Source organism: Neoarius graeffei, chromosome 15, assembly GCF_027579695.1.
Source record: "Neoarius graeffei isolate fNeoGra1 chromosome 15, fNeoGra1.pri, whole genome shotgun sequence".
NCBI classification, from domain to species: domain Eukaryota; kingdom Metazoa; phylum Chordata; class Actinopteri; order Siluriformes; family Ariidae; genus Neoarius; species Neoarius graeffei.
The window spans coordinates 51,419,404-51,441,348 of record NC_083583.1 but is presented as its reverse complement, the minus strand read 5'-3'; the positions used below and the strand labels follow the sequence as shown (position 1 = coordinate 51,441,348).

The 21,945-nt window shown below is 43.8% G+C and overlaps 1 protein-coding gene across 1 annotated transcript in view; it reads right to left on the bottom strand.

The window, feature by feature from the left end:
- Positions 1–21,945, bottom strand: part of ttll7 (tubulin tyrosine ligase-like family, member 7) — a 184,839-nt gene that overhangs the window by 45,652 nt on the left and 117,242 nt on the right. The window contains exons 10-13 of the mRNA XM_060941574.1: positions 17,048–17,142; positions 13,468–13,615; positions 12,710–12,783; positions 8,501–8,636 (exon numbers count right to left, since the gene is read on the bottom strand). Of these exons, the coding sequence (XP_060797557.1) occupies positions 8,501–8,636; positions 12,710–12,783; positions 13,468–13,615; positions 17,048–17,142 (453 nt within the window). The remainder of the gene's footprint in view (positions 1–8,500; positions 8,637–12,709; positions 12,784–13,467; positions 13,616–17,047; positions 17,143–21,945) is intronic.

The window sequence follows — 21,945 nt, the reverse complement described above, 5'->3', positions numbered from 1 at the left end:
CTCCCATTTCTCTCTCATTGTCCGGTCTTTCGGGAAACGATGAGTACTAATCCCATCAAGATTGGTGTTGCTACACCCTCCTACGATACATCTGTTAACCATTTTAATAATTACGCGATAACGTTGAAGAAGTTTGCAGAAAACCACCAGGTCGTTTTCTCATAAACAAACCAGCGCTGACGTAGGATTCAGAGGGAGGCGTCCCGCACGCAGCGTCACGAAAATCAATGTTTCCCAGGAAATCCAAATGCCAAGTTTTTTCAGAGGCGGACCAATTCGCCTCAAATGGCTTGATTTCAACTGATTTTTTCTGGTATTGCGCAAGGTAAAAAAATTGCAGAGAATGCAGAATGTGACAGATATTTGACCAAAGTTTAATATAAAATAGGAGAATTACAGTGATCTTGCTCCTGAATTTACCCATGATATGCACTTTAACTAGCCAACCCTACAAATGACACATGGACATCATTTACTTACAATGTATTTTTATAATTAATTTTTAATATACAATTTAGCTAACCTGGTTGTACTATCAAAGTGAACTCCTCAGTCAATATTACTGAAAATAAAAAGACCATACTTTCTTCAGCCCATGATCTTCAGGAAATTCAGACAATACAGCTTCCTGTTGTACATGTGACTTGTGGAATATTTGAAATATTTATATTATGTATTCCAAATTATTTTTGTTTAAGCTGGGCATACACTGTGCGATTTTTGGCCCGATTTTGACACGATTTTCACTCGTGCGACTATTTTGGAGATCGGGCTGAGTTTTGGCTCAATCGTGCGTCTCGGATCGTGTAGTATACATGGGGTAACGACAAGCGATTAACACCTCACGACCTCCTCCCGATCGATCGGATGAAAATCAAACCTGTTTGAAATCCTGAGCATCGCATCTGAGCATCGGATCGTATAGTGTGAGAACAGGAATTGTAAGCTGCGTGCTGTTTACCCCTGCGATTCACTCGTACAGTGTGAGCAGCAGCTGAATACCACGATTGAAAAAAAAAGAAAAAAAAAATCGCACAGTGTATGCCCAGCTTTAGTGGACCGAAACCTACTGAATTCAAATCATAGACTTCCAATTTTATTAGCTTTTTTTTTTAATAGAATAATGAATGAATTTAGATCCACGTGGCCCTAAATTCTCCGCTGTTTTTTCCTGCTTCATCATGACGTAATACAAGATACTACGTCATGCATGACATGGTGGGCTTTCCCCGTTTGCGGCGACAAAACTGTGGGATACAAATTTGAAACAGGAGAGAAAAATGGAGGACGTGAGCATGCGAATGAAACGTGAAAGACCGACTACAGTAACGGAAAGCGAGAAGAAAAGACGTTATGTTGCGAAGGAAAGGAAACGCAGGACCAAACTAATAAATATCGGCGGTCAGCGAGCACCTCGGTGTGATCAGCTGTTCGTTTAGCGACAGAATGATGGAACTGTCAGTGCACGGTCAAAGGTAAACCTGTAGATGGCAGTAATGCAACACTGTGGATGCCAGCTGCCGTAAAACCCAAAAGATTTAGAAGAAGAAGAAGAATGACGACAGTAAGCGTGCACATGTGCACACAGACTTTCTCTGTCTGCTTGACTGCGCAAAGCGAGTGGTTTCATACACGTTATTTGCTCGGGAATCCCCTCAAATTAAATAACTTCCCAGCCATAGAATGGCCTGTGTGTGTTTGTGTTTTGTTTTATTTTTTAAAGATATTACAGAAATAAATATACATCACAATGACCAAATTTCAGAGGGAAGTAAATTTCACCCATTTTATGAAATCGAAAGGCCGTCTACTTTTAAACGTTAACAGTTTGGATGGTCCTTTTCCTCTTTGGTCCGGAGCACACGGAGTCCATTTCTTACAAAAGCAGTCCTGGAACACTGATTCATCTGACAAACATACACGTTTCCACTGTGTGATGGTCCCTCTCAGATCCACGAGATGTTGATGGTGCTTCTGGAACCAGTTAACGTTTGGGCTGGGTTTTTTTGCACAGTAAAGTTTTAACTGGCATTTGTGGATGTAACTCTGTACTGTAGAGCTTAACAAAGGTTTGCCAAAGTAATCCTGAGCCCATGTGGTTATATCGGCTGTAGATGAATACCAGTTCTTGATGCAGTGCCGTCTGAGGGATCAGAGATCACAGGTGTTCAGATTAGGCTTGCGCCCTTTACGCACTGAAATTCTTCCATATTCCTTGAATCATTTAAATCAGTGGTTCTCAAACTTTTTTCACCAAGTACCACCTCAGAAAATACTTGGCTCTCCAAGTACCACCATAATGACCAACATTAAAATACAGTAGCGTAGTAGGCCTAAGTATTCATTAAAAACAAGGCGGAGGTTTTATTTAACAAGTATATTTAATATTGTTGGCCACTGTAACATTACGCACAGTACTTTGAACAGTAACACTGTGTTTAAATATAGGAAAATAAAACACTGTACTTAAATAATGAATCAAATAAATTGGCCAAATCTGCAACATCTGTAGTCTCATCAAGCTGTATGGCAAAATATCTACTGTTCTTAACGCGCTCAATCAGTGTCTTTTTAACATCGTCAGCCATGTCATTTATTCTCCTTGACACGGTGTCATTTGAAAGCGGCACCAAGTTTAACACTCTGGCAGCTTTCTCGCCACACATGATACGTGTCATCTCTTTGGCTAATGGCAAACACAGCAGTTCCCCGATTGTGTGCGGCTTACCGGCTCTGGCGATCAGGAGGCTGGCGCGATATGAAGCTTCTTGTGCTTTGGCTACGGGTGTACCATAGGACAGAATGGTGGAATGCTTCAGTTCATCACGTTTTCGTAAAAAAAAATCCATTGGTTTGTCCTTTAGTGCTGTGTTTGGTTGTAAGATGCCGTTTGAGATGCGATGGTTTCATGGACTCATTGCTCAGAACGTCCCCGCATACAACACACTGTGGCCTGGGCAGCTCCTCTGTCCCGCTCCAAATGAATCCCAGTTTTATGTATTTTCCGTCATACTTCCTCCTCACTGGTTTCTGCCGTTTGCTAGCAGTTCTGGGGCTGGTTTTGCCACTGTCGTTAGCATCCGCGCTCGGCTCACACACGTCCTCTTCAGTTCTCCCTCTCTCCTGATCCACGCTCCCATTCGCGGATTTAAGCCACGACAGTAATCTTCTCCTACTCGTCATAATTAGCAAAGCCACCTCCACCTTTTCCCATCACAGCCTAGTCTACCAATGGCGGATAACCGTCTGTCAGCGGAACCGGCGGGAATGCGTACGTACGCTACGTATGGCTACCCAGAAGCACTTGCAAACTTTTTTAAATTATTAACTTAATTTGTATCTCCTTTCATTTTCTTGTCATCGGTTGATAAGATATTTTCATCCATTCGGATATTATTTCACGTTTTATTTTATTTTTTAAATTTTATTTATATTTAATTAAGTGATTCTTTGGCGTACCACTAGAATGGAGCCCGCGTACCACTAGTGGTACGCGTACCACAGTTTGAGAATCACTGATTTAAATGATTTTATGCACTGTAGAGAGTAAAATATCCATATACATTCGTATCTTTCTTGGAGGAACATTGTTTTTAAACATTTCAACAATTTTCTCATGCATTTGTTGACAAACGGGAGATCCTCAACCCATCTTTTCTCCTGGATACTGATTTCATACCAAATCTTGATTACCATCACCTATTTCAAATCACATCATTATTTAAAGCTCATAGGCAACGGTTTTCAATTTATGCACATTTGAAACTTTATATGTTAAAAAACCCTCTGTAATTTTCTTCTGGTCCCAAGAAGTATTATTAATAAGTAATAATTAAAATAAGTTAGTGCGGATCGCAGCAAATTTCTGTTCGGCGATTTTCGTGACCACTCGGCGCGTGACGTCATTCAAGACAAACCGATCTCTTGAGTTGAGTCCACTTCCGTTTACTTGCATTGCCGTTCGGCTTGAGTGCAGACGTGCGTTCGGGAATTTCCAAAGAAAACCCATGCCTTATTATTGTGCAGTGAACTGTAACAACGGGACCGGTTCAGGAAGAAGTTTTTACCTTTTTCCGAGAGAGGAGAAGAGGCGGAGATGGTGGATTGGCTTTTTCTGGAAGAGAAGAGGCGGAGTGAGAGGGTTGGCTTTTTCCAAAAGAGGAGAAGAGGCGGAGCGAGAGAGTTGGCTTTTTCCACAAAAGGAGAAGAGGCAGAGTGAGAGGATTTGCTTTTTCCGAAAGAGGAGACAAGGCGGAGAGAGTGGATTGTGTGCGTGAAGCTAGAGGGTTGTTTTTTTCCGGAAGAGGAGACGAGGCGGAGAGAGTGGGTTGTGCACGTGAAATAAAATCAAGCAGTCAAAGAAGAAACGGAGCAGCAACGCTCAAGCAAAAAGGAGAAGATTGGAGGTGAACATTTTTACTTTTGCTTGCAATTGACAAGTCAAGAATCCTGAGGGATCCTGTACAATCATTGTGGAAATGAGACAAAGGGATATTTCCTCGCTTAGAGTCGGCTATAAATAGTATAATGCCGCGGATGGCAGGCTAATGTGGCCTACCGGCGCACTGTCCAGTAATCGTTCCCTATATCCACTTGGGAGGGCGGTTTAATTATTCTTCAAAAAGGCTCTTATTTAGTATTACGACGAAAGTAGGAATTTATCATAATTAGCAGGATAAATCGTTTGGGCGCAAGTCTTGTTGAGGTCCGGGGTCACCGCAATCAGAGTCAGCCGAGTCGCTGTCTGATTCCGAGGCCGTACGGTCAAACCAGTGAGCTGGATTCACAGATTGCTTCGCAACGGCCATCGGTTCATACATATATGGTTTCACCTCTAGATATTTAATTTGGAGGGTTCCTAGCCTGGGCCCGCCCATCCTAAGCATGACGCAACACGAGGGCCTGTTGCGAGCTTAGTCTGGCCAGGCAAGCTATCTACAGCTCTTCCAAGCTCCCGAAAAATCGGGAACCAATCAACTTTGAGCATCTCCAACGGCCCTGGGTAGAGGCGTGTTCAAGGCACTGACGTAGTAGAACTGCGACCGGAAGCCATAGATTGTTTACAGAATCTATGCCGGAAGCGCTTCATTCACGTTTCCGCATCTATTACGCATAGATGCTGTATTGAAAGCATTCAACGGGACGTTCTCATTGAAAACGGAGCAAAGAGCAGCCCTGGAGGTATTTATTGAAAGGAAGGACGTTTTCGCCTTGCTCCCAACCGGCTTCGGTAAGAGTTTAATCTACCAGTTAGCCCCGTCGCGTCGCATACGTCAGAGGAAAGAGTGATGTGATTGGTTTAAGCTTCGTCACAGCCTTTTCTGGCTTCGACCAGTAGCAAACTGAGGCATTTCAGGGAGGCGGGTCAACCACGGGCTCTGGGAAACGGTTGGGCTTAATATCTTGGCCAGACTAATAGCCCGGAGAGCTTTGTCGCGTTAGCCAGACTAGAGGGTTCCTACTTCAAAATCGCTATCGCTTTCAGACATTTTACACAACCTCTCACGACCAAAGTCCGTACACGTGTGCTCGGTTCGCAGGTAAACACAGAGCTGCTCCTAGCAGGGATGTGATTTGGGGCTGGTGAAATTATCTGAAAATTTTAGCCGGGGGTCTGGGGGCCGCAGGCCCGCAGCTGGTCCAGGGCAGCGGCCTGGTGGGGGGACAAGGGGGGAAGCCCCCCGAAGCTCCTGGGTTCTGGGGTTTTCTGACTTAAAAATTGTACTAAAATGGCAAGCAAACACACAAGAAAAAAACTTGTCATGATTAACAAATTCAAGCCAATTTAATGGTCAACATGCAACTCTGACACACACACACACACTCTCTCACACACACTCTCTCTCTCTCTCTCTCTCTCACTCTCACACACTCTCTCTCACTCACACACACCCCAAAGAACCAGCGCGAGCAGGGCCCGCTAGCCCCGCGCCTTGTGACGTAATTCGCCCCGAGGCGAGCCGCGGTTTTTCTCCAACCATTCCCAGCGGAACTTTTTTTCACTATTCTGTCGATTTCTTTAACTCGATTTGCATCTTTACGCTCGATCACGGAGGCTGCCATCTTTCAACTCTGTTTGAAGCGAGCTTACGTACAGCTATCTAACAAGCGCGTTCATTGGTTGTTACAGAGCGATGAGCCAATCACGTACCTTGTTTCATCTCATTGACGTAATTACGTCATTTACGCAATTACGTCATTGACATGAAACGAGGTACGTGATTGGCTCATCGCTCTGTAACAACCAATGAACGCGCTTGTTAGATAGCTGTACGTAAGCTCGCTTCAAACAGAGTTGAAAGATGGCAGCCTCCGTGATCGAGGCGTAAAGATGCAAATCTGAGGCTGCCATCTTTCAAACAAAGTCGGAACGAATAGGATACGAATGTGAATGAGGGAAAAATCGGAAAAAAATTTTTCTTCAAGTTTTGAGGTGAAAAAAGCGGAATTCCGCGAATTCGCGGAAAAATCACATCCCTGTCCCAGTCTGTTTGCCTTAAATGACGTCATGATGACGGTCCCCTGGCGGTAAAAGTGCGCATAAGTGAGATGTAAACAAACCTTCGGAAATTGGGCAAAACAGTATATTTTAACCATTTTATTCAATTTTAGGGTGCAAATTAGACACCAGGAAGATTGAATTTGCTTTTTGGGTCGTTCTTCTAGACAATAAAGTTGATACTCTACGTTTCACCTCCGACCTTTAATTGTTTTAGCTCATTACTAGCCCTAAATTTCCCTGTCCCGACTTTTTTTGGAATGTGTTACGGGCCTGAAACAGGAATGAATGTATATTAACAAATGAAATGAAGTTGACTGGACAAAACATGAAATGTTTTGGGTGCGTACTGTCTGCAATGAAATACAAGTCAAAGTAAATATAGAAATCGCAGCCTTTTTTTTTTTTTTTGCGTTTTCCACACCATCCCGACTTTTTCTGATTCGGGGTTGTAAATATTTAAGTGGTAGTTAAGGTCATTTAATATACAGTAAAGTGGGGCTGAGATGAGCATGGATTGTGTATATAGACTAAATGATCAGTTTTATGAATAATGAATAGTTTGGAGTTTCTTCCTCACTATCCTAAAGAAACTGACCTAATACATTATGAATTATTTTCTGAAACATCCTTGACATAAAATATCATGAAAAAGTCTCTCAGATGAACATTTGTCTCCAGCCATCTCAGCAATTTTATAATGAGAAATACTGCCTGCTGTTCTACAAAAAAAAAAAAAATGCTCTTGCAGGCTTAACACCCGTAAGCTCTTTGCCAATTTGTTCCTCAAGTGCAAATGGACATGAGCATATTCAGTTCCATTTCTCATCACATCTATGCACGGTTTCCTAAACCCACATTAAAATGCTCACATTGTGAGGATGACGGCGGCTCAGGAAAACTCCAGTCTAACCAGTGCGTCACTCCTCACGTTACCGCGCCGATGGTGCTGAAGGCACAGCGCGGCTTCAGCACCAGTGTTTTGGACCCCAGCGTGCGGCATGGCCATGGGGCAGAGTCAGTTAAGCGCGCACAGCTGGAGCAGCACCTCTATCTAGCCTCCTCGAGCAGACGGGAGCATAATCAGGCACCGCCACCAACACAGGTCAGTAAAGCTTTGATTAAACAAGGTAGCTGATGTCCTGCCTCCTTCTCTTCCTCGGCTACATCACCGACAATGAAGACGATGACCCCCGAGAGCTCTCCCGCTCTGTGTCCCCTGCTCCAGCCTGCATCGGTGAAGCACCGGACCTGCTCACTACACAGCCCGTCTGCGACTCACCATCCGGCTGGTCCACTGCTCATTTCTGAAGCACGTCTTCACTACAAAACTGATGCTTGAATGGCACATGCTTCAGCAATCCTGACCCTTACCCAAATAAGCCAGATCCACAGAATCCACTCTACAGGAATTGCATGCTCATCCCGCAAAACGTACACAGAAAGGAGCAGAGGTGCCCAGGCTACATCAGCCGTTCCGATGCCTTTCTAATGATCCCAGCACAGGTAGCTCAAACACCGTTAAACTGCGGAGTGTGAAGGAGCAATACTTAGAGAGGCTCCAACAATAGAGGTGCCTGAGCGGACATACTGTATTCGTGCCTTGAAACTCTCTAGAAACATCCAAATATTTCTGAGAAGAGGCATGGTACAGTCAGTGATGAACTCAAGGTGAACAAAGAATGAAGACAAAGTGAAACAAAAACGTAAAGCAAAAAGTCACTCCTTGTAACAAAAAGGGTCGTGTTGGGTCTTTAAAGCGTCACGTTCACTATGGAGTGGAAAGCCTGCGACTCGGGCAAGAAAGTCGTGACAGGAAACATAAGGAGGAGCCACAGCAGCATTCTCTTGCAACATTTCCTTTCTTCTCATGCTATTTTCTAGCTGAAGCAACATTCTAAATACAGAGAAGGAAAGAAGGAGACCGAGAGAGAAAGAGCAGAGAAACAAGGAAGGGGGAAAGGGAGAGAATTCTGAGCCAGCTGAGACTCAGGTACATGCCTTCATTCGTTTCAGAGGATTATTCATTTCCTTTTGAAGCGAGGCTGCTCGCCCAGCGAGGAATGTCTGAAAGGCAACTGAGAGGAGACCCTCATACTTCTCCAAGAGCAGCTTGTCATCTGGGGGGTAAATACGTCTGTAAGCAAAAAGAGAAAGGCAATGGAAAGTGAGTAAGGAGAATACACCTGCTTGTCATATTATTTAAACAGCTCCCAATCACTCTTTTACTAACGCACACTAGCGTTAGCCTTAACGCTAGACCGCCTTTCAAATTTTCACGTTTAGGTCATAAAAAGAATTCTCCCCGACACCCAATTATTTTTCTTTAGTGGAACGAAAGCTACTGAATTCAAATCACAGATTTCCAATTTTATTTTAGTAGTCGTTTTTCCATAGAACAATTAATGAATTGAGGGCCACGTGGCCTTAAATTCTCCGCTATTATTTTTTGCTTCACCGTGACGCAATACAAGAGACTACGTCATGCATGACGTGGTGGGCTTTCCCTGTTCGCGCAAGGCATTGTGGGATACAAATTTGAAACAGGAGAGAAAAACGGAGGACGCGAATGAAACGTGAAAGGCCGACTACAGTAACGGAAAGCGAGAAGAAAAGACGTTATGTTATATACGAAGGAAAGGAAACGCAGGACCAAACTAATAAATATCGGCGCTCAGCGAGCACCTCGGTGTGATCAGCTGTTCGTTTAGCGACAGAATGATGGAACTGTCAGTGCACGCTCAAAGGTAAACCTGTAGACTCAAAAACTCCTTTGTCCCTCACGCCATCAGACTGTACAACTCCTCTCTGGGGGGGAGGAGGGGAAACAGGAGGACAGAGGACGGGAAGGAGCAGTAGCCTAGCCTGACGATAAGCAATACAGGACAATGTGCAATATCTTTCCTGCTTCCCCCCCACACACACACTCACCCTAACCCCACTTCTCCCCCCTTTCCTTCCTCTCTTCCCCATATCTTATTCTTTTATATTTGTATATGTAAATAATTTATTTTAATTTATCTAGAAGTTTTCTCTATTTCTTTTCTCTGTTTATCTGTAATGATGCTGCTGGAATCTTAATTTCCCTGAGGGAACCCTCCCAAAGGGATCAATAAAGTTTTATCTAACCTAATCTAATCTAATCTAGATGGCAGTAATGCAACACTGTGGATGCCAGCTGCCGTAAAACCCAAAAGAAGAAGGTAAACCTGCGCATGCGCACACGGACTTCCTCTGTCTGCTTGACTGCACAAAGTGAGCAATTTCATGCACGTTCTTTGCTCGGGAATCTCCTCAAATTAAATAACTTCCACAGAATGACCTGTTTTTTTTTTTTTTTTTAAGATATTACAGAAATAAACTACGGGTGGGACATTAACACGTTAATTAAGATTAATTAATTTCAAACAAATTAATTCATTAAAAATATTAAACGCATTTTATCGCAGTTTGCATGCCAAACAACCCGGAACCGTTGTTAGTGCACCGTGTTATGGTGCGACAAATATACCGACGCGCACAGTTCCAGTTACAGCAACGGAGCTCGAAAGCGCGCCGGGTCTGCTGGACGGTAAATTTATATTCAAAAAAACCACCCGATGGAACTGTTGATAAAACCACAGTTTATTGCAAACTGTGCAGAAAGGAGTTTGCTCATCACAGAAGCTCGTCAACTTTACGGTACCGTTTAAATGCCAAGCATGTCACCGCGATTACTGAAACAGCTGCAGCTCGAGGTAGCAGTTCCGATCAGCAGTGCAAACTCGAAGAAATGGCTGGATTCCAGAAGAAAATGAGCAGGGCAACGTCGGAAAATTTAACGAACACGCTGGCCAAGTGGATTGCCCTGGACTGCAGACCGCTATCGGTGGTAGAAGACAAGGGTCTGCGAGATGTATTGCAGATTGCGGCGTGTGATCCAGAAGGTAACAACTAAAATGGTTAGTAAAATGGCACTGAAACCTTAGTCTCTTCAATTTTGGACAGGGACCATACCTTTGTTTACTATTGCAAAATGAAATGCAATTTATTGTTTACAGCCATTAAATGAGCTTGAATCTAAAAATCATGTCTGTGTATTATTTGAACTCTTCACATATTATTTAGTTACATAAAATAAATGTTGCTTTTGGGGCAAATACGGTAGTGCGATTAATTGAGATTAATTAATTACAAAGCGGGCGGCACGGTGGTGTAGTGGTTAGCGCTGTCGCCTCACAGCAAGAAGGTCCGGGTTCGAGCCCCGGGGCCGGCGAGGGCCTTTCTGTGTGGAGTTTGCATGTTCTCCCCGTGTCCGCGTGGGTTTCCTCCGGGTGCTCCGGTTTCCCCCACAGTCCAAAGACATGCAGGTTAGGTTAACTGGTGACTCTAAATTGACCGTAGGTGTGAATGTGAGTGTGAATGGTTGTCTGTGTCTATGTGTCAGCCCTGTGATGACCTGGCGACTTGTCCAGGGTGTACCCCACCTTTCACCCGTAGTCAGCTGGGATAGGCTCCAGCTTGCCTGCGACCCTGTAGAACAGGATAAAGCGGCTACAGATAATGAGATGAGATATTTTTGGGGCTTTTTTCACCTTTATTGGACAGGACAGTGTAGAGACAGGAAATGAGCAGGAGAGAGAGACGGGGGGGATCGGGAAATGACCTCGGGTCGGAATCGAACCCGGCTCCCCGGATTTATGGTGTGGCGCCTTACCCACCTGAGCCACGACGCCCCCACAAAGCCTGTAATTAATTAGATTATTTTTTTAAATCTAGTCCCACCCCTAAAATAAACACATCACGATGACCAAATTACAGAGCGAACTAAATTTCACCAGTTTTGTGAAATCGAAAAGCCGTCTCACTTTTAAAGTCGTGCACTTTTGGTGAGGCTTGATGTGGCTGCAGCACAGTTGCTGGAAGGAACTTCGTGCTGAAGGTGAGACGGAATGATGTTTCGATATGATCAACAAGCCATGTGTACACCTTCAATTTGATCTACGGTTTCAATTCTATCTTTAACTTGCACGTCCCACGTCATGACATCGATCTATATAAACGAAAACGGTAGTAGGAACGATCTCTGTTCGAGCTGGACATATTTTTGCTTGGTAAACGTTCTGCTAACATTTGAACATGCTCTTTAGTTAGGAGCTTAGCCGGCTGCGGCAAAATCGAGGGATGAAGTAATGTAAATGTTAAGATCCTTGGATAAAGCTCTAAAATCCATTAAGACCTGCGTATGTGCATTATGGCTCGTGTGGTAGCAAAAACCTATTAGAGGCATGTGCGTCTGACTTTTTTTTTTTTTTGCCTCGCCTTGATCATATGGCGTATGTTTAAATCTTGGTCTGCCCCATATATTTCCTGAGCTTTTTTTTTTTTAATGTTTCAGCATCTTTTATTAGACTGGAGATGCAGGCAATAGAAATTACATCAGCTGGAAAACAACCTATTTAAGAACCAGATTCACTCCCCATGCTTCCTCTGTGCTTTTTAAGTGGTGGCGTTATTCCAGAGCGACTCGTCACAATTACTCATCGAGCAGTGTGATAAATGCTACAGACACTAAATGGCTTTGGCTCCTCTTTGAAGCAGGCTCCCCGTACCTGAACTCCGTTCCAGTAAATAGAAAAAAGGTTAGTTGGGAGACTCATCTAATGAGGGGCGCCTTAATCAAGTCCCAGTGCCGCTTCCCAATTGGGGGGGGGGTCTTCATTAGGCAGCACCAGACGCTCCGCATTCGAGTGTAACAAACAGAGCAGGAATGGTAATAAAGCCCAGGGCACTGCCATGGCATATAGCAAGCACTTCTTTTAAGCAAAAGAGCATTGGCGATGAGCAAAGGATGAGGTGAAGCCAAACCACCCCTGACTTGTCTTCTGAAGCAGGCATCTGCTCATCTGACAGGCAAATATTAAAAAATTGATGATCCCTGCTCTCCATGGCATCACGGGAGAGAAAAGCTCCTGATACTTTGGCAATAGCATGCCCCAGGTCTATATATGTGCATGTTTAAGTGTGTGTGCATACCAAGGGGCATTAAAATCAGGCCCTGGCTGCTGTCTTCTATCATTTCAGACCGCTACAGCTTTCGCTCTCCTTTTCTAAACTGGGCTTTATGCCATACTTTCTCTGGTGCTTTATTCTCCCAGGAGCATCCTGCTCCATAACTGACCTTATAAATGTAAGAAGTATCCCACAGGAGGAGGTGCTCCCGTGGCCTACCTGTAGTTCCCCAGATGACGCTTTTCATACTCCTCCCTGGAGATCTGCTTGCGAACCTGGGCCAGCCTCTCTTTCTAAAACAAAAAAAAAAAAATCACGAGGTCCTGAGAAAAGCGATCCAACTCAATTGGGCTTATTTCGACAAACAACAACATCTATTTATGCCGTTAGTGGAGCCTTAATGAAGTCAAGTATCAGAGCGTGAACAAAAAGCTGAATGCAAAAATCCCCCCTCCCTTACACTTGTTAATATGAAGAGTCAAATCATGATTCATACGGATTTAAGTCCCATGTTCCCATTTTAATACATCACAAACTGTAATTGTGAAAAGGTCAGATGGTCAATTTGCAGCGCAGCAGCAGGGTGCCTCCAATTATAGTCACTGATCTCTACTAAACACTAGAACATGACCGCTTGCTGAAAGCCCCACCCCGCCCCAAATCCCACGCTCTTACCCTCTTATGCACTTTTCGCCCTGGCCTTTGAAAATACCACCTACCTGCGGCAATTTTACATTCATTCATCACTTCATACAATAAAGCTTGGCCCGAAAGACCAATCAAGAGCCAGACCGGAGCACAGAGCACATCTCTGCGAACTGCCACTTAAAAGTTTGAAATGTATCGCCTTTGTAATTTCTGAACATGAATAATTAAATACGACATTGTCGCCCTGAACTGCCAACGAAGCATTACGCATGTGCCTGGGGAGAAGTTTTAAAGAAAGTTTCTGCAAGAAGAAAAAAGCAAAGCCTCACCAGCTCTTCTTTCCTCCGCTCCAGGGTGAGGTGCTGTTTTTCCCACTCGGATGAACCTGCTGAAAGTTTCTTCATGGTGCCCTGGCCGTAGAGCCGTCGCTGGGCCTCGGCCTTCTGCTGGGCCAGGTTTCGACGCTTATCACTCGCTCTGTGAAGGAAAAAAAAAAGTAAATGTGTGACAAAACGGCTTCAAACTTTTATCTCTCGGCAGATTTGCTCTTAAACAGCCCAGCACTTTTTTTTCCTCACCAACTGACCCTTTAAATTTGCTGTTGTTCTCAGACCACCTAAGGTCGCTGAATTCTTTTTTTTTTTTTGTGCTTTCAAGTTCTCTTTACATCCCTAATGCTAGGAGAACTAACCTGCCGAGCCACTATATTACTACTTCCAAGCACTAAAGACGTCATGCTAACTTTCTGGAATGGGGAAGACAGGTCGCTCGGGCACAGAGGATATAGTGCCTGTTTAATGGTGCAATGCGCTAGCTTTCACATCGGAACGACTCTTAGTCTGGAAATCCGCAGAGCTGCACTAAACTTCTGGAGAGGCTAGAATGAATTCACTCTGACAGTGGGATCACAATGCATCTTGGTTCGTTTACACTTGAAACACGATCCTATGAGCTGCAGTGTGTTCACGTCCTCTTATGTCCTGATGTAGTGCCGGTGCTGCTATGGAGGGCTATATTTAGGACACAAGAGTCCAGGCTTAGAGGTCAGGTCTGAGATGATCAATCAGCCTGGACGGTGTTTACTGCCTGGGGACTGCTGTCTTCGCACGCGCACACAAACAAAGGCGGGTAAATTCGCACACCGTTCGCTCGCATGGTATACTCTCCACAGTATGTCCTGTGATTAATTAATGTATCCAGTCAAACTATGATCCGTATCAAATTACACACTATTCCAATCACAAACTGGAACACACACTTACTGCACAAATGTTAAAAAGGAGCTCATGGGCTTTAGAGAGCATAATGCTGGGGGTTATTCCATAATCTGTTACAGATACCTCCACCTAATAAACAAGCGCAAGCGAGTGTGCAAGAAATTCTCACACGCTCGCTCGAATGCCTGAAATAATCAGGATGCTCTTAAACATCAAAACACGCTTGAGCCTTTAAAAACGAACTCAAGCTAATCGATAAAAATGAACACGCTCCGAAAGCCAGACCGTGTGCCTTTATCACTTAACTTCCTCATCTCTCTTAAAGGAGAACTGAAGGCAAATTTTCTATTATCAAAATTCTATTTCTCATTTTATTAAATATCGGAATGCATTTTTGATCGCCATTTTGTCACTGCTAGAGCAAGTTATGAGTGTTTGAAATATGCTCTGTAATATAAATCGGTCCATATGTCAAAGCGATGGCCGTAAACGAGATTCGTCGAGACCTGTGCGAGACTTCGTAGGACGGAAGTAAAACGTACAGCGGAAATCAAAGCGAATGACATCTGCCAACGTCGCCAAAAGACGCGCGTGCCCTCTTTCGAATGCTGACGTAATCAAGCCGGAACTTTAGTTTGTTTTGATAGCGATCGGGAAAGTTTGAAAAAAGTAGGCAGTGATCGTCATTCACACTGCAAAAAATGGCCTTTCAAAAATAAGAAATAAAAGATTAAAACAAAGCATATTTGCTTGAATCAGGTGAAAAAAATCTGCCAATGGAACTAGTCAAATCTGACTTGGTAAGATTTCTTAAAGTAAGATGAAAAATCTAACCTGTTTTTAGATGAAATAATTCCAAAATAAGATTGGGGAACTTATTATGCGAGATCTGATTAACGCAAAATAGTTCTTATAACAAGATCGTACTTCTTACATTTAGCCATTCAAGTCATTTTTATTTATTTCATTTTAAGGGTATTTCACTTAAATTCATGACAAAGTCTTAGCAGTAAAAACTGAATTTAAGATAAATATACTAATATTAGGATTGTTCAATTCTACAACTAAGCATTGCTAGCTTAAAAGATTCTCCTTTTGTGACCTGTAATTAGTAAAATACTCTAGATATGAGACCGGAGACTATCTTGAATCAAGTTGACGACACGTGTAGCATTGCAACAACTTTATTTTTTTTTCCCATTTCAACATTCAAACATTAAAACATCTCTTAAGATTCCACTTCCCCAGGACCTCAGGCACCAAATAAAATAAAATAAAATAAAATAAAATAAAATAAAAAAGTCTACGCATTTTGACTTGCAGTGCTTACACAACGCCAAAGCAACAGTGCATTTTGGGGGCACTGACTATTCATGTGTACGAGGGGTTTACAAGATCAGGCACAAAAAACCCACTGAACTTAACTCCCAGCATTCCAAAAAGCCCTCACTAAAACGCCCTCCACTCACTCATAGCCTTTTTGAAGGCACTTGTCTGGTCTGGAGTCTGTACAGCATCTAGAAGGAGCTCACTCTGAATGACTGAGAAAACAGTCGCAGTAAACTGAGGATCTGTAAGGTGGAGTTGAATTGTAATGAAAGATTCAAAGATTTCAGTAAAGTTCATTTATTCCCAAAACAAGCGTTCTTTGTTTTTTTTTTCTTGAAACAAGATGAACCGCATTTGACAAATGTCCAAACTTGTTTTTTTAAAAAAAAAAAAAACTTGTTTTATTTTCAAAGGTGCTCCAAATAAGACTTTTTCAAGACATTTTGTCTATACAAGATTTTCAAGATGGACTGTCTAAAAACTAGCCTTTCTAGCTAAATGAGGTTTTGCTTGTTGGGCAATTATGTCTTATAATAAGGGTGGCTAGATGTTTTGACTTAAAAATAGACAAATAAACTTCCTAAGATTTTTATTTTGGGCGGCACGGTGGTGTAGTGGTTAGCGCTGTCGCCTCACAGCAAGAAGGTCCGGGTTCGAGCCCCGTGGCCGGGGAGGGCCTTTCTGTGTGGAGTTTGCATGTTCTCCCTGTGTCCGCGTGGGTTTCCTCCGGGCGCTCCGGTTTCCCCCACAGTCCAAAGACATGCAGGTTAGGTTAACTGGTGACTCTAAATTGAGCGTAGGTGTGAATGTGAGTGTGAATGGTTGTCTGTGTCTATGTGTCAGCCCTGTGATGACCTGGCGACTTGTCCAGGGTGTACCCCGCCTTTCGCCCGTAGTCAGCTGGGATAGGCTCCAGCTTGCCTGCGACCCTGTAGAAGGATAAAGCGGCTACAGATAATGAGATGAGATTTTTATTTTTTGCAGTGTATACTCGTTTTTGTGCAATACTTCGTTTGGAAAACAGTTTTCAAAATGGCGGCACGGACACCTGGCTGACGCTTCACATTTTGAAGTCTCGTGAAGATCGCGCGGGTAAGCGACGCCTGCCGTGGACCAAACGAACTAAATTCAACACGGCTAAAAACCGAATAGGCCGATAAGTATAATATTTAATTGCAATTAGTTGCCAATACGAGTCACGAGGTTACTAAAACCGAAAACGTAATTGAATTACATGTTAATTAAGAAATAAAGCAAGTTTAAAAATGACTTCAGTTCTCCTTTAAACACGACTACTGAGAAGGAATACTGAATGGGGGAAGGAAAAAAAAAGTAGAGAAAAAAAAGACACTTTATAGTCTACCTGATGTTCAGCAGCTTCAGGGCATTGAGCAAGACCCCCCTCTTCACGTCATAATCAATCTTCTGATCCGTCCCAAAACTCGGAGCACGATTGATCTGCAAAATAAATACAAGAGTGTATTTTTTTTTTGAGAGTATAGCATTTCTTTCTTACCTACATTCCCAGGACATAGTAGTGAATACTGTAGTGAGCGGGAAATTTTTCAGGAGTGCTTGGGGTTAAATTGACCTTTGACCTCATCTGTGCATACATCCTGTCAAGCTGGGGGCATCTGTCACTCGAGAGTTAGTATCTCCTGTCAGTCAGCAGCTCTCTCGCTCTCTCTCTCTCTATCTGTCTGTCACTTACCTCCTTTTCCTCTCAGCATCCTTGTTTATTACAGTAAACCGACTGCTGAAAACTACTCGAGGCATTATCTGCATCGCATAAGAAACTACGATATCAGGAGACTGGATCGGGCTCTCTGCTAATAAGGGACACCACGGAAGTCTATAATGCCCCCCCCACACACATCCTAAAACCCTCCAGAACCTTATAATAACTTTCCTTTTCTTTTTGGCTGGTAAACAGTTGTCAAGCCAATGAATTCAGGTATCAAGGGTTATTTGTAACATGCCAAAATCAATTCTTTGCTCTGTCTCTCCAGATGGCCCGAGAGCTGCTTGGTGTAACAAAAGGACTGAAGGAGTGCACTGATTGAATTGCTGGGCAGTGGAGAAAAAAGAAAAGAAGAAGCAACGAGGTCAAATAACAGTAGAAGTGCCGCCTCTCGGCACAAGAGCTACGACGCGACTATCTGACGCATCCTTCGAGAAAATTCCTCGCCAAAGAATCCTGGCGAATGTTTCTCTGCTACAAGATGTAATAGAAACAAGAATATTTCAAACACTTTCATTTTTGCGCATGATCCGAGTGTACGAGTGCGGTGAAATCCATTCACAGTGTCGGTGGCAATTCTCTTAATGCATCTCAGAACAGTGTGAAAGGAATTCATAAACAGGCTATCGGAGGTTTTTTTTTTTCTTCTTCTCGCTTCAAACAGGTTTAGTGCATTTCACCAGCTGTAAGTGTTTAAGAGGGCCACAGGGGCAGCACGGACATGCACGACGGTGGCAGATCGGGACACGGAGTAAAAAAAGCTGGTGAAAAGAGCAACCCAGCTGCATCCCTCCTCCTATGCGGCCACGGCTACACAAAGCCTTCCAGTTCCCTGGATAAATCAAGCCCTGGCTGGATGCTAATCCCACAAAGGTGCTTACTGATGTGTGTCCAGCTTAGAAGTGAGCTGTAAGATAATATTTACATCACAACTGAGTTCCAGGCGCAAATAAAAGGAGAGAGGCCCGGCAATGGCAGGCTAAATCAACGAATTTACTGTACCAGATGTAACCTTAGCAGCGCTCATTCTCACACACACACTCTCTCTCTGTGTGTGTGTGTGTGTGTGTGTGTGGATGCTTTGAGCTATGCAACGTTGCCCACACAAATGGCTCAACTCAAAAACCAACAAAGGGGGTTCATCAGGTTTGGCAACCCAGGTGTGCTGCACATTTACCATGTCGGGTAGAAAGAACGGCTCTTTTTCAACTTTTATTCTTCTTGATTTCTCAGCAGCTCCCAGGGAGTCGTCATAGTTTTCCAGGTCAGACGCAGCGCGGGATTGTGTGTGGCACAGCATTCGAGCTCGTTTCCACTCCAATTCATAGGCTGCATCTATCAGTGTTCAATCAGGCCAAGGAGGAAGCTGAGCAGGTCGAAGGTTAATGAATCCCTCTAGTTGGTAAAAAACTCAGCACGCATTTGTTGAAGCATCTTTGGCAGGGGCCTTAAAGGCCAGGTATTAAATAAAATTGTCCAAGTTGTTGATCATTTTTACCCTGAATTTGTTTTGTTTTTTTTGTATGGCCAACAGGCAGCAAAGAAAAAGTAGCAGTATAATTATTTGGCAGTTTTACCTTTCTGTATTTTTCAAACCCAGTCCAATTAAGCGCGCACTTTCGACGTAAACTTTACCGACAGAGTCTTTAGGTTTCCACCTCCCCACCTGAACACATCCGACTTTGATGCATAAATAACCTGTCGGTGGTCTCAGGGACCGGTGGTGAGAGACGAGGCTTCAATGATTCGATTTATCTGTGCGATTAGTCCCACATGTACGAGGCTCTTGGTTTGGGTGTCCTTTGATCTACTAGTGGGCTAACGATTTTGATTAGTGTTCTTCGAGCGCAGACGCCGAGTCGCACCACGAGCTAAATTTTACAAGATTTGATCTGAATATCACCGCTGAGGAAATAAACGCAGGAATAAATTTTGCATGCTCTGACCGCCAAAGACACACAACAAATATTTGCGAGGCACACAAAAGCTCGCAGAGGGATATTTTTGAAACTTGATATTTGTCTTCCGAAAGATCAGCGTATCCATGCCCGGGTGAGAATAAACAAACATTGCTTTCTTGGATTCTCAGGCAGCGAAAAACACGACGGTACTGAAATACCTACTGCCAAACAGACCGACTGCTGCATTGTAAATCAGAGAGTGGAAAGAGGAGGACGCTACAGCTGGGCGCCCTACGCAAACCTTTGCGGCTCCCGTTTCACATTGTTATCAATCATTTTTTTGTTCCTTCGCCGCATTTCAAGTGGCTAATTCCAGCACTGAAACTCGATAGCTGCCGCTTGTGCATTTTAAAGGTCAGACAGCTAGCCAACCTGCAGCCCTTGAGGTCACCTATAGCATACGGCTGGGAAGGCTTACACACACACACACACACACACACACACACACACACGGTCTCTTGGGCTGCACAAACCCACGGCCTAATGATAAATGCCAGTATGACTGTCATGGCTCTTCCGCTGCATTGCCCATCATTAAAGTGTCCATCTCTTCAGAAAGTACAGTAAAAGTGTAATTTAGTTTTTGTGCGAGTATAGATAAAGACAGACAGATGAATGGATGGCCGCTATCATTCTTTAATAAATCTCCCAACGGCACCACACGGGAAAGCTAAACACTGCCATCTAGAGTTACCAAACTCATCAAAACACAGCACACGACACCACGTCTACGGTATAAAGGAATCAAAAGCTGAGGATGTGCTTCACGGTACAGTAAATGTACACAGAAGAGCTAACATACCCAGAAAACAAGACATTATAAACATTAAGCGCTTGTATAATTTATGATCCTGGTGGTCCTTAATCCTAAGCGCATCACGTTCTGAAAGATGAAGAACCTGTACGTTTTGTTTCAGGCATGAATTCCTGATGCATGACCAAATTCCGCTTTGGAAACATTTCAGGATTGCTGAAACCCACTCCTACGGATACCGTTTTACAAGTTCAAGAATTTGCATACAGACATACGAAGCAAAACGAGGCCAATTTCTTTGAGAGAACGTGTCCGCTTTGTAGCTGAAATCCCGCAAGTCCGGGCTGCGTGTTGCAACAACGGGGAATTGGCCGTCAGAAGGTTGCAGACACAGCCGCGAGATCAAACGGGCGCGTCTGAGTGCACCTTCAAATGGGCCTCTGTTTGTGTACACCCTCTGATCCAGATCACTTCCATTCATTCGCTCGCTCTGCACAGGAAGAAAGAGCAGAAGTCTGGTTTGTGTCGCCTTTCAAGGGAAAAGGTGACCAAGCTCATCTTGAAATGATCGGTGTGGGAACGACGGAGGGAGAGAAAAAGAGAGATGGAGAGGCAGAAAAGAAAGAAGGAACGGAAGCGAGATGAGATCAGGTGGCACTTTGGCCTCTCGGTAGGTACCCTGCTTGTAAATGCTTTCTGACTCATAGTTACTTCGATGGCTGCCGATCACCCACAAACACACTTCACGCCCTCTCCTGCAGGGTGGTAATTAGGCCACGTCTCCTGAAAAAACAGCCGTGTTCTACACGTCACAAACTTGGCGATAGATTTTATTTGCCATTGAGTATGTGGCGGCCAAAAGAAAGCAGGGATGTGACCGGGTGTGCAGAGGTCATGTGCCCTTCACTGAAAAGCAGAGTTGAGTGCTGGTTTAATAAGTGTTGTGCAGTGTGTGTGTGTGGGCATGATTTTATATCTTGGCGGGGACTAAATAACCAGACAAGGACAGGAAAATCTGGCAGGTTATTATTATTATTATTATTTAAAAAAGAGCCAATATTATTGCGTTCCATTAATCATCATGTCAATCGAAGGTCCTGACAAGGATAGTGAAATATTCTTGTGTGTGTGTGTGTCCTGTCACTAAGCACAAAGACTCCCACCAACCCGTCTACAGGTATAATTACTGTATTGGCTGAAAAAAATATTCCCCCCCCCCCCGTGTGTGTGTGTGTGCGCGTGTGTGAGAGAGAGAGAGAGAGAGAGAGAGAAGATTCCACAAAGTAATCTGCGCTTTAATGAGGCTGAACGCTGTGAGGGGTCGACCACCCCTGTACGACGGACCTGTAAAAGCTGCCACGCAAAATTCATAACCATCATAAACCCCCTTCCAGCCAAAGTCTGCCCTCATGGACCTGAGACACATTATTGTGAATGTATATTTTATCTGGCTTTCTCTCTGCCTTTCTTCCTCTTTGTCTATCTTTTTCTGTCCCTCAATCTTTGTGTACCCTGAATATCTCCTTTTCCTTTGCATTATTCATCATGCCAGCTTAACAGATCCGGTGTGACCAGCTTCTGCAAAGACTTTGGAGAAGGGGAAAAAAAAAAAAAAAAAGAGTGGGCCCAAGGGGCAATGATATCAATGTTGCACCGCAGCATTTGACTAATGGGTGTTCGCATCCCTCTGGAATCCTCCTGACCTCTGGAGGGGGCTATCCTTCCTAGCGACGTAGGCCTGAATCCTGTCACCCTGAAAATTAGCATGCCAACGGCGGCAGGCACTAAAGAACCTGAACAACAGC